Raw genomic sequence first — 13,629 nt, 5'->3', positions numbered from 1 at the left:
GATATTCAAATCCAAATGTAAAACAGGTGATTATCACGATTCTATGAATTTCGCAAATTTCAGTAAATGGATAAATGAAAAGCTCATGCCTAATATACCGCAAAATTCTGTCATAGTAATGGACAACGCAGCTTATCATTCGGTTCGAGAAGAGAAAAAGCCAACTATGGCTTCTACCAAGCCAACTATGCAAGAATGGCTACGACGACATAACGTGCCTTTTGATGAAAAACTTAGAAAGGATGACTTATATAAATTAATTAAAAGTAATTTCACAGAAGATATTTACAAAATTGACGAGGTATTGAAAAGAAACGGACACGAAGTATTGCGTTTGCCTCCATATCACCCAGACCTGAACCCAATTGAGTTGGTCTGGGGTGATATCAAAGGACAATTAGCACAAAAAAGTATCGACTCTAATTTGGACCAGAAAAAAGAAATATTAGAGAGATTATTTGCTGAATATCCCAAAGAGAAATGGGAGAATTGTGTTAAACACGTGATTAAAATCGAAGACGAATATTGCAAACATGATGGAGTCCTAGATGAAGTTGTTGATTTTATTATTAATGTGCAAGACGATTCTGATGATTCTGATGATGGCTGTTGTGAAAGTGAAGAATCAAGTTCCAGTGATAGTGATATTATGGACATAAGTGATTGATTTATAATTTTGATAAATTTTGCATAAATAAATATTACATACATAACTTTATTACCTTTTTTTTACCTACATATCATACCTATATATCATAAAATCACATTTTTATCGAATTGTTTTGTATGAAAAATAAAAATTTGAAAATAACAATAATCGAAAAATGCTTATGCTATTTAATTCATGTACGTGGTCTCGTTGATACCATGGAGTTATGGGATAACAAAAGGAACACGTTGTATAGTTTACAGTTGTTTCATTCAAATTTTGTATAGCCATTATTATTTTTTTAATAAAAATCTTCACCTGTTTGCCGCTAACCACTATGACGTCACATATCTCAAGAAATGTCCAGTAACATTTCGCCCCTTGTATTACACGCTACGCTCGACCGCCGCCCGCACCTCTTTCGTTCCCCTTCGTCGTCATACCCCCGCGCCCCTGTACTCCGCGGGCGAGGACTCATTTAGGCGGTTCTACTATAACACCATTCACTTATAATACTTTCTTTCATGCTTTGGCTAGTTCGCCCATGTGAAAAGAGAAAGTTTTTCTCGAAAAGGACATATTTTAAATAAATATATACGGAACAAATTACACAGATTGAGTTAGCCTCAAAGTAAGTTCGAGACTTGTGTTATGAGATACTAATTCAACGATGCAATATACCATAGTACGAGGTATACCTAGTAATGTATGTTTATTGTTATTTGATAGATTTTCAGGGCTTTATCTGAAAATCTACAAGATTTGCCTAAGCTAGTCGAAAGATGTACCTATTTTCTTCCTAGCTTTCCGCGGATGGAGTCTTTTAACAATACCTATATTCGTGAAATCTGCGAAAGTAATAACGCGATCAGTTGCACAACAAATAATCAAACATGTATGTGTCAGCGGCTCTGAATCATTGATTTATTCAACCGTACACCGAAATCAGTTTTAATCATATCCAGCGCTACCGTTGGACTCATGCCTAATTAATATTTGTAATAATTAAACCTTATTGTACTGCATTATTTAACTTTAATACTAATAGACATAAGGTCGGAAATGGCACATTATTTGTCCATCGTATGTGTGTTATGAATTGTGCATTTCAGGACAATTTTCAACATCGTGGTGAAGGGATAAACATGTCAGATCAATTCTGTACTTACTTATTCAGTGTATTTCTTTTATTTTTAGTAATGGAAATAGTCACTGGCCCCCTCATTTTTTATGTTTTTTTATATGAGAATATTTGATTAAAAATTATCTATCACTTCTCTCTGGTCCACGATACCTATATAATTTTACGGATTAAAATAAGAGTGAATTAGACATTGGTACCTATTTGAGCTTGTGTGCACCACCTTAGATGTTATACTGCTTTTACGGGCCGATTGAGGTCAAACTTTAAAATTAGCATCAAATTTCTTTTTGGTACCGAATAATGTCAAAACTACTGGACCGCTTTTGAATATGTTTGGCACAGAGGCGGACTATTTATTTTGTGTAAATTCCAACAACCGCCAAGATCCGCACAAAGGCTGGTTTCTATTAGAATAGAATAGATTTATTTTCAAATTTGGATACAAGGTATCACTTTTTGACGTCACATCACTTAAATCTAATTATAACTACTACCGCCTCCAAAGCGCATGTGTAGAAGAAGCGGCGGAACAAACTACACTGCAGCATTATAATATTAGCATGCAATATGCATGCTAATATATTATTTATATGCATATTATAATATTATATAATATAATTATTAGTTTAATTGCGATCTTTTACTTTGCGATCTACTACTTTTACGACAAGCGAGAAACTTAATTCCTGTACTCTCTTGTAATACCTGGCATTGCATAAAAGTGTTTTTTCTGATGTAGTAGCGGGAGCGATGTTTCGGGCTCGATCGGCACAAAGGTAAGATCTTCCAGCGGGCTTAGTACTGTGCCTAGGAAACCGCAATGTTGTGGTTGTATTTATGCACCTCTCCGTGATTGGTCGGTGGCATGTGACGTTCGTAGATGTTGATGAGATGTGAGAGAGAGAAAGTTAGGTAATTAAGACATTGTGATATGATGTTTTCTCTTTTTGTAATAATTCGAGACTAATGTCTACGAATGAAAATTTAATCTTAGTTATAATCTTTTCTACCGTGTGGTTCCCGGCACCAATAGAAAAAAGAATAGGACCACTCCATCTCTTTCCCATGGATGTCGTAAAAGGCGGCTAAGGGATAGGCTTACAAACTTGGGATTCTTTTTTAGGCGATGGGCTAGCAACCTGTCACTATTTGAATCTCAATTATATCATTAAGCCAAATAGCTGAACGTGGCCATTCGCAGTCTTTTCAAGACTGTTGGCTCTGTCTACCCCGCAAGGGATATAGACGTGACCATATTTATGTATGTATGTATAATCTTTTCTGTTAATTAGGCTTCCTCGATACAGGCTTGCCTAGTGAGGAAGTCATTATGTCTCTTTAGTTTGTAAGTGTTCTCTGCAATATACATATGTGTACAGTTTTATCAAAATGTATCTATGTACTTCATTGTATGTTGCAGAAAATAAATCATTTTTCATTTTATAAGTTTGAAAAATGATTTATTTTCGGTCACTAAGTAAGTCCGGAGGGTTTCCTCCGGGAAAGAGGCGTGATGATATGACAAAATTTTATTAAATAAATAGGTAAAATATTTTAATTTAGTCTTAACGGGGCCTACACGATACATTGATTACAAGCTCACTCGGGCGATGTCTATCTGTTGGATTAATTACAATTTGCACTCATTAAGCACAATATGGCTGAATAGTTCATTTGATCGCTTAATTTGGGATTATTTTAATAAATTTTCAACAGATTTATAATTATAAATGTATGCATATACATACATATTATTACATTTTTCTCGCTTACAGGGTTAACAGAGCCAACAATTTCGTAAGCTCTGGCGACGTTCAGCTGTACCTATGGTTTAATGATGGAATTGAAAATCAGATAATGACAGGTTGCAGGTTCATCGCCTATACAATGAGAATTCCAAGTTTATTAGCCATTCCCTTAGTCGCCTTTTGCGACATCCATTGGAAAGAGAATCGTCCTATTTTTAAGTGCCGAGAACCACACGGCATTATGTATGCATTTAAATCAATAGTATAAAAATATTGAAGGTTGAAAACTTAAAAGTGAAACATATATTTAATCGATGTTAATTGATCGAATCACGATATTGATCGATTATACATATTGATCACTAAGCCCGCTATTCGCGTTTACTTTCCATCACGATACATCAACTAAGTACTTTCTTTTATAAGATCCACAGTCTGTACACACAGATTGATAATTCCAACTAATATTATAAATGCAAATGTAAGTTTCTTTGTTTTCTCTTTACGCGTTACTTGACATTTTTGGTATATATATAATTAAGAGTCTGGAGAAGGATATAGGACACTTTTTACCCCGGTTAAAAAATAATGTTCCCAGCAGTTGCGAAAAACCTGTATTTTTTTGTAGGTGGGGCTAAATTCTCTCGCGTAGTAGGCGCTGAATTCGCGCACGAAGCTGGGGTTAAAAGCTGGTTATTGATATTTAAAAAAAAAAACTAGAGTACGCCCGCGGCTCGATCCGCGTAAAGCGAGAAATCCCCTTAATTCCCATTCCTGCGGGAATTCCCAGAAAATCCACCTTTAGTGCACCCCTACACGCCAAATTTTAAATCACTAGAGTTTTGATCCAATTGGTTGAACCCAGAGATGCGGTCTGTTTAGTGGTATTTTAGTCAATTAGTCATTTGCTGTCCTTTTAAGGTACATAAGGCATTTCAAGATTGTTGGCTCTGACTACCCCGTAAGGGATAAAGACGTGACTATATGTATGTTTGTAATTTTCTCGAAAAGCTTTTCGATTATAAATGAATTATCAGTTAATGATTACTTATTAATGCTCCAATTTATATGACTCACAAAATACTATAACAATAGATCAAATATCCACTGTATAAGCTAAAGCCATATCTCTTTCTATCTCTTACATATCAGCGTGGGAGTAAAAGGGACAGATAGGCATTGATTCAGCTTTTCGTAGGGCGAGTATCTTCAATGAATAATTGTTAGATTAACCAGGCTTAGTCATCGGCCTCGATCGCCGGCGGCTTAGATAGCAGTAGTGTTGGGAACGTTATATCGATATTATAATCTTGATATTCTAATAAAACACAAAATGTATTAAGTAGCGAGCTTATTATGCTTCATTTTCGTTAACTTAAAGGTAGAATTTATTTTATTGCATCAACAAATTACGACTTGATTAGCAAGAAGAAATAATAAAAACATCGCAAACGCAAACTTAACAATAAGATACAGTTACTGCAGCCTCTTCCAGAAGATTTAAGTTTGATAGCAAATAATCTTCAGATAAATTAATTTTAGGCGAGTTGTTACTATCTAAGAATCATAATTCCAACACTTCATCCAGCTAAACGGGCCTCAGTCGAATTTTGGCTTTTAGATATATTTATCCCAAACAGGATATAAAGATCTAAAAGACGTACGTACGTACATACCTACATAAGAAAAGTACGGGATATTGACGTGATACTAATATTTAAGTATCACGTCAATATACCGTCTGGGATTATATGTATCTAAGAATGATTGTTCAAGCATATTGTCAGGATAAACTTGTTTCCAATAATCAACTTATAACTGTTTATATCTAGCTCCTGTGGGATTTGCGAAAAAACACGCAGGCGAAGCTGCGGAAAAAACTAGTAAGCAATATTACCGAAAAGTTTAATTGTTTCGATATATAAGTTTTATCGATACCGGCCCCATCACTGGTCAAAAAGCCGGCACTAATAGGGTCGTGTACAGTGATCTCGCGAACAAAGCGACGGTAATATTGATTGCCTCCTGTACCGCCGTAGTTTGTCTATCTAGCATAAACTGCTGGGCTAGAATATAGAGAGTATATAATTACAACTTGTAATATAAATTATTTGGAAAGGTTAAAATAAACCAAACTCTTTGTTAGCTATCAATTTAAAATAGTAATTTATTTTTAATTATAAGTACAGTAACTCATTCAAAACATTATTTTCTATTAATTAATATTGTATCTTGCAAAAATAAATAATTTTACTATTTTATTAAAATAATATAAATCTTACTTTTTAAAGCAGCATTTGTTACTTAATAATGTGGAGTAAACAATTATAATAAAGTATTCAGAACAAGACTCAATTTTTTTTGTTCCCATCAGAATTTCGGTAAATATACAAAGAAACCAAAATTTTCCATTGTAGAGTTCTGAGATAGAATAATAAAATAAAATTATAGTCTGTGGTGTTGGTGACTGATGTAAATATTTTTTTAACCGAATTATAAATAATGTAAGTTAATTATTACATAAAAAGAAAACGCTCAAGGTGATATTAATATTAGAAATTATAATGTTCCGAACTTTCAATATAAAAAACACAAGTAATTGTAAAAGGGATTTGCATAAAGCTAAGTAAATCTGCCTGCGTGAAGTTTCAACTCTGTTCTCTCTTTATTTTTTGTTAAACTGTCAGTATTAGGGGGACTATTTGTGATATAGATATTATATATTGTTTCTTTAAAATTGCTTTTTATATAGATTCACAATTGATTTGCATACATTATAATAATGCCTTTTCCCCTAGGGATCGGCAGAGACTATATTCATTTACCATGATGCATGTATACCTACTTCTTTTATTTTCCTACAAGACCATTGGACCAAGGGTATTCTTACTAGTCTAATGTCTCCGTTTATATGCCATATTCATAGCAAAATCCTTTGAGTCTGCTCTGCGACCTATGTCAGATTTTAATATGTGTATGTATGTAATATGTGTATGTGTGTATGTAATCGTGTAATGAATATCAAAGTAACAAAAGGAAAAAATAAGCACTTACTACTTGTGAACCGAAAATTGTTAATCCAATTTTGTGGTAATATTTTGTGTCTTATCAACATTTCCTTCGCTTAAATTTTAAGTTACCACTTTAATTTACATGCCACGATTTCAAGACAGGTATTAAAACAAAATGTACTAACTAAATAAACAGAAACGTTTGTTACCGTATATAATTCCCTTGGATCCAAAATCGAGAGTGATATTATCGCAAGCCGTTATTACAGTCCTCAGTTGACATGCGAGCGAGCAGGCAATTAGCGCGCTTTGACAACCTCGATATAACAACAACGTATCAGGCCAACCCTAAAATGCACCCATCCCACTCCCACACACCGACAACGATATAACCGTCCCTCTCTAGAGAACTAATGCGCAATCAATAATAATTATCGTCATGTTTGCAAGTGGATTGCATTGTATAGGTGTAGTGTACACTTTAGGTCAAATGTCACATGTTACCGGGATTAATTTGCGAGGCAATTACACTGGAGAGCATTGTCGGAGTGATGTATGTAGGTATTTAATGAGGCCGTGTAGTGTATCAGTTTACTTGTGTTATTGTAATAATATTTATGTTGGCTTCAGGGATTGTTCTCAGCATCCGAAATCAAGTCTATAGCGGAATATGTATTTATTTCTCTATACTTGCGTATGATGAAAAGAAGATATGAAAATAGGTAATTTCAAACATTAAAAGCTTCAATATTGAGAATCATTTAACTTAATATTATGCAACATTTTAAAGTACAGAAGAAATGAGCTCTTTACATATACAAAACCTATTCAAATACTTCATTTGAATATTTTTATGAAATATAACGAGAGTAAGTGGTAATTCTATCACGCACTTTCTACTAGGTACCTTAAATTATTTTTTATAATACTAACTATAACTTTTCTAAAAAGAGTGTCGCATACAATTGATATCTTCCTTTTTTTGAAGTCGGACAAATTTCTTAACACTTCTCCTAAGTGTAATGAATACTTTCCGAAACCGAAACGAATCAAAATCAGTTCAGTGAACATACATATATAGGTAGGTACATATAATCACGTCTATATCCCTTGCGGGGTAGACAGGACCAACGGTCTTGAAAAGACTGATAGGCCACGTTCTAATGAGAAAGGACACAGAAAAAAAGAGGAAAAAATTAATAGTTATTTTTTATTTCTTAACATGCAAGTAGTCCGAAAAGGTTTTGATGATTCTTCTAGAATAGATAATTGAATATCAAATGTATTGTTTTAGGCCGACCTATTACAGTTGGAGGTCTGGGAATCTGGGAATGAATCAGTGTTATCAGCTTTCCATTTTGGCTGAATTAATGAATTTCATTGTTCCTTTCTTAACTCACAGACGTAAATTGGTCTAAATAGAGTTGAATTTTATTATATTTGACTTTTGCTACATACACACATTTCTATATCGCTTGCGGGTAAACAGAGCTATCTTTGAAAAAGACTGAAACGCCACGTTCAGCTATATGACTTTTTGATGGAATTGGGATTCAAATAGTAGCTGGTTGCTAGCTCATCACCTAGAAGAGGAATCCCAAATATTTATTATAAGAATGATGAGAAAAGAACTTTTTCTGATTAGCCTGGGTCTTGAATGTTTATCTGTATAAGTATTTATTATAAAATATAGTATCGTTGAGTTAGTATCTCGTAACACAAGTTTCGCACTTACTTCGGAGCTAACTCAATCAGTGTTATGGTCCCGTATATACATATTTATATTTATTTATTTACTAAGTAAATGCAGTACGGCTAATTAACTTGATTAAACTAATTAGTAAGTTTCTAACTTTCGATTAGCTTTTAACTACGTGAGAACTTGCCTTATGTGTTCTCGGTTGTATCCTTGGCTTAACTGCTTCTAAGCTGGAGTATAAGGTACTTAAACATTAAATCAGACTTTGATTTTATGTAAACTTTACTGAGAAAAAAATAGTCTTTGTTGGACGTTCGGAATTCAATCGTTTCAAATTTCATAAAATAGTGATTGGGTTGCGAAATCTTAGCTAAGACATACTCTCTCATTTATAAGTAGGTACGAAATAATAGGATACACGTATACACGTATACATACATATATACATATAGGTAATCACGTTTATATCCCTCGTGGGGTAAATAGAGCCAACAGTCTCAGAAAGACAAAAAGGCCACGTTCAGCTGATTGAATTGAGACCCAAATAGTGTCAGGTTGCTAGCCCATCACCTAAAAGAAGAATTTTAAGTTTATAAGCCAATTCTTTGGTCGCCTTTTACGACATCCATGGGAAAGAGATGGAGTGGTCCTATTTTTTTCCTTTAAAGACGTGATTATATGTAAAAAAATATCGACTTTTATTTTTATCGATACATTCCCATCCCTCGCGTTCCCCGGGGTCCGCATCGATCAGCCGGTAATTAACTGTTTGTTAGTCGATCCGCAATTCACTGTTGCGATTCATAGCTCAAGTATTCGCTTTCAGAGCCGAAAAGAAGCTTATGTGTAATATGATTTTTTGAATTTATTTCAATTTTAAGTAGTTTCCTTCTAAATATGTACTTTCAGATTTTGCATAAAAAACTAAAAAAAAATTATAATATACGGTACTTACTTTTTATGAAGATACATGTTTTTAATTATTTTATTGAAATATAAGATAACATTTTAGTAATTTACTCTTATGATACCGGTTATAATAACTCGATATCGATATCGAAAAAGATTGTAGTATTATTGGAATGGAATAAAATGCAGAATTTGAAATAATTTCAGGGCTGTAAACTATAGACTTGTTCAATTTTTGTATTGATGTGTTGTTGTTGATGTGGTTAAATTTTTGTATAAAGTAATAGTTTAGATACCATTTTTGTAACGGTAACAGTACTGGTAAAATCTTTAACCGGGAAAAAAAACTAGAAAGTCTTGATGTAAACATTGACTAAGCCAGTCAATGTTTACATCAAGACTTTCTAGTTTTTGACGTGTTAGTAATTGTCGGATAAAGGACTATTGCACTTAAACTCTAATTGTGAAATATCGATAACATCGGACATTCCCATCACTATTTAGGCATTGATCGTGTGTAATTAACTGTTGTATAACTGATCTGCGATGTTGCTAATAGTTCCCGATAATATGATATCCTTGCACTGACGCAATTAAATTTCATCGTGTTTTGTCTGTTTTCTGTGTAAATGTTTAATTACAATTTTAACTGACAGGAATTTTCGGAAATATAATATTTGGATTGAAAACCGAATCGCTGGTGAAATGTTTCCGTGAAACAAGTTGTGTTTTAATGGAAAATATATTGAAATCGTGAAGAAAAAAAGAAAATTTATTATTAGATATTTTTATCATTTACTTTTCATGGAAATTATCATTACACAGGACAGAATGAAGATAATTTTTATAAGTTATATTTTACTAACAGTATCGACTAAGGTGACAAATAATGGAAAAGTATGTATTTACATAAATGTTTTTTTTTGTTACAGGTAAAAATATGGTTTCAAAACAGAAGAACGAAATGGAAGAAAAAAGACAACATATCGAACGCAGAAGTAGCAGAACTGAAGCATCAAACCAAATCCGTAGAGGAGAAGAAAGAAGACGTGAAAGAAGATCCTCTAGCACTAGACATGTCTAAGAAGAATTGTAACAAAATTTTAAGCGAAAAACTTAGAAGTACAAAACCTGTTTTAACTCAAAATTTGACTCAAAAACCTAGGAAAGTAGAAAAGGGGGTAGTTTTAGAAGCTATTTGCGACGCTAACGATATAGAGAGTAGGATTTCAATTACTAAAATAACTAATAAACTTTCAAATGCAGATTTGTCGGGGGAAGCGGGGAAGGTTTCTGTGAAAAGCTTCAGTCCTGAAGAAGTGAAAGAAATGAAGTTTGATAATCTTAGTAGAGATGTTGAAATGTGAGAGGTTAATTAGGTTATGGGCCGGTGACGCATGATCTCAGTTGCTTGAAAATTTTCGATATCGTTTCGATTAACATTATTTATTTGTTTTGAGGTTTTGTTTGTCTCAAAAGTAATTGGTATTTGATTTATGGATGAGAAAGCAAAGTGGAAAAAATGGTTAGTAGTTATACTACTCTGTCAAGAAAGTAGCAGGAAAAGATCAATAATACACAAACTGTTTGTTATTCATCCAAATTTATTTTATCACCTTCAAAATATGCTCCTTTAGAAACGATACACTTACGCCAACGAATAATCCAATCATCAAAACATTTTTTAAACGCTGTTTCCGGAATTGAGGTCAGTTCTCGCCGCGAATTCTCTTTTATGTCTTCTACCGATTGAAAACGGGTGCCACGAAGTGGTAATTTGAGTTTAGGAAAAAGAAAAAAGTCGGCTGGAGCCATATCTGGTGAATATGGTGGTTGCTCGATGGTATTTGTTGAGTGTTTGGTTAAAAATTCGTTCACAATGATGGCCTTGTGCGAAGGTGCATTATCATGGTGCAAAATCCAAGAATTTTCTTTCCACAAATCTGGCCTTTTTCGTCGGATTTGCTCTCTTAAACGCCGCATAACACTCAAATAATATTCCTTATTTACCGTTTGACCTTCCGGCAAGAATTCCGAGGGCACAACACCGCGATAGTCAAAGAAAACAGTTAACATGACTTTGACTTTTGAACGACTTTGGCGTGGTTTTTTCGGTTTCGGTTCAGTTGGAAGGCGCCACTCCGAAGCTTGTTGACTAGTTTGCATGTCAAACTCGTAAACCCACGTCTCGTCACCAGTAACAATGCGTTTCATGAATGTTGGGTCGGAATTGACTCGTTCTAGCATGTCCTCAGCGACTCTCATGCGATTGAGGTTTTGAAAAAAATTCAGGTCTTTTGGGACTAGCCGAGCGGCAACATGTTTCATACCCAAATTATTAGTTCAAATGGTACGGATCGACTCGTGAGATACAGAAAGTTCGGTGGCTATCTCTCTCAAAGTTGAATGAGGATTTTCAGTCACTATTTCCTTCACTTTTGCGATGTTAACTTCAGTTGCAGACGTTGATGGCCTACCAGAGCGAGGCAAATCTTCCATCACATCTCGACCGCTTTTGAACGCTTTGTACCACTCATAAGCACGAGTTTTTGATAAAGTCGATTCACCGTAAGCCTTCTGTAACATTTTCAGTGACTCCGAACACGATATTCCATTGGCAATGCAAAATTTAAGACAAACTCTTTGTTCGATGTTTTTATCCATTATGAAATTAGCAATACACACTAGATATGATATAACTAAAAATAGCACTGTATTTAATGTAAACAACAGATGCAACTCAAACTCCGCGCCAAAATGGACAACAGTTGTGCCAATCTAACAACAACAAAAAAAACAAAAATTTGAATTTGGAACCATAAATAAATAATCCATTCCCGATACTTTTCTGACTGAATGTATATTCCAGTAATTTAGCTCTGCAAAAAGTACAAATCAAATATAGATTAAAATAATTAAACAAATTGTTAGCGTCACTGGCTCATTGTACAGTAATAGAATTAGACTCAGTATTTAGATTATTTGTGTGGATGTGTTTTGTACGATTTCGCAAATATGCTTTTTTTTTTAGTAAATTAGCCGCCCATTTGTGTTCTAAATCCACTAATATAAGGCCGTTTTTTGTAGAAATAATTTGGTGTTACAACAGTTTATGAGGAGAACGCGAAAAGTCAAACAAAATTATGTTTATAGTGTAATAATAATCAATAAAACTATAGGTACGTATGTTTAAAATGTAGTGACTTTCTGTTTTCAATATAATAATTATATTATTTTAAAAACAATATGATGAAAAACTAATACTTTTCTCTAAAATTTCGTTTTTAATTTGATTGTAAAATTCTTCTTAAAAAAAATTACATATGTAATTTTTACATACGTACATATCAGTCTTACATAAATAACCGTCTTTAATGCCTCAGATCATTTTTTACTTTCTGAATAATATCGAATATTTTTATGGTTTGCTTATTGATAATGTGTTACAGTTTGTGCAATAATCGACTCTACTCTTATAGAAATAAGTACGTATATTGCTTTTATGAATCATCCTAAGAAATAGGCCTGAATAGTATTTTATAGCTCAGTATTTTATTTATAATTTCTTAATATAGAAATGTGTATGTAAAGGTTTTTTTGTCTTACAAAATTCTCCCAAAGTTATATTACAACATAATGTGAGAATTCGAAAATTTATATGATAAATTAAATAGATATTTTGGAAGAAATGTTTTTTTTTTTAATTTCATTTTAGCTGGGAATCTATGCTACGGAAGCAGTCCTCTTCAGGGACAACACGTCACAACAATAAAAAATAAAATCACACGACTCTATCAGTCAAAAACAGCGAAAAACCTAAATCGCACAAGCAAAGATTTCACGGATTGGAGGATATATACAACCTCCGACACAACATCGTCGGCGCCGCGGTTCCCCAGGCATCACACTTAGCCTGGCGGAAGGTCTTCCCTTTGGTGGCGGTCGAGCCGAATGATCGCTCCTGCAGATGTAACCGGAGAATGACTTTTTTAACGCTTATTTTATTGAAAAACAGTTCCATAAGTATTTGTATGAATTCGTACTAGACTAAGCTTTATATGAGATTTTCTTAACGGTTTACATTCACAAGTAAGATTTCTCGGTAGTAAAGGCGTGTGAAAAGGTTTGCAATGAGACACCGATAGAAAATAACGAAAGAACAGGATTCACAGTGTCAAAAGTAACGGTCTCTGTGGCGCAGCGGTTAAATACGCTTGTCTGTGACACCGGAGGTCCCGGGTTCGAATCCCGGTCAGGGCATGATGAGGAACTTTCTCTGATTGGTCTAGGTCTTGGATGTTTATCTATATAATGTATTTATTATAAATTATAGTATCGTTGAGTTAGTACCTCGTTACACAAGTTTCGAACTTACTTCGAGGCTAACTTAATCTGTATAGTTTGTCCCATATACTTATATTTATTTATTTAAAAGTGAAAATTAATCTTTAGTATATTGATATAACTTT

General features: G+C 33.7%; 1 protein-coding gene across 2 annotated transcripts in view; it reads left to right on the top strand.

Moving 5' to 3' along the window:
* Positions 1-12,849, top strand: part of LOC106131697 (uncharacterized) — a 78,286-nt gene extending 65,437 nt beyond the window's left edge. For both annotated transcript variants that reach the window (XM_060949835.1, XM_013330869.2), the window contains exon 4: positions 10,093-12,849. In XM_060949835.1, the coding sequence (XP_060805818.1) occupies positions 10,093-10,527 (435 nt within the window). In that variant the 3' untranslated portion in view covers positions 10,528-12,849. The remainder of the gene's footprint in view (positions 1-10,092) is intronic.
* The last annotated feature ends 780 nt before the right edge of the window (positions 12,850-13,629 follow it).

Source organism: Amyelois transitella, chromosome 20, assembly GCF_032362555.1.
Source record: "Amyelois transitella isolate CPQ chromosome 20, ilAmyTran1.1, whole genome shotgun sequence".
NCBI lineage: Eukaryota > Metazoa > Arthropoda > Insecta > Lepidoptera > Pyralidae > Amyelois > Amyelois transitella.
The sequence above is the reverse complement of the archived record's forward strand: the minus strand, read 5'-3'. Positions and strand labels throughout refer to the sequence as shown.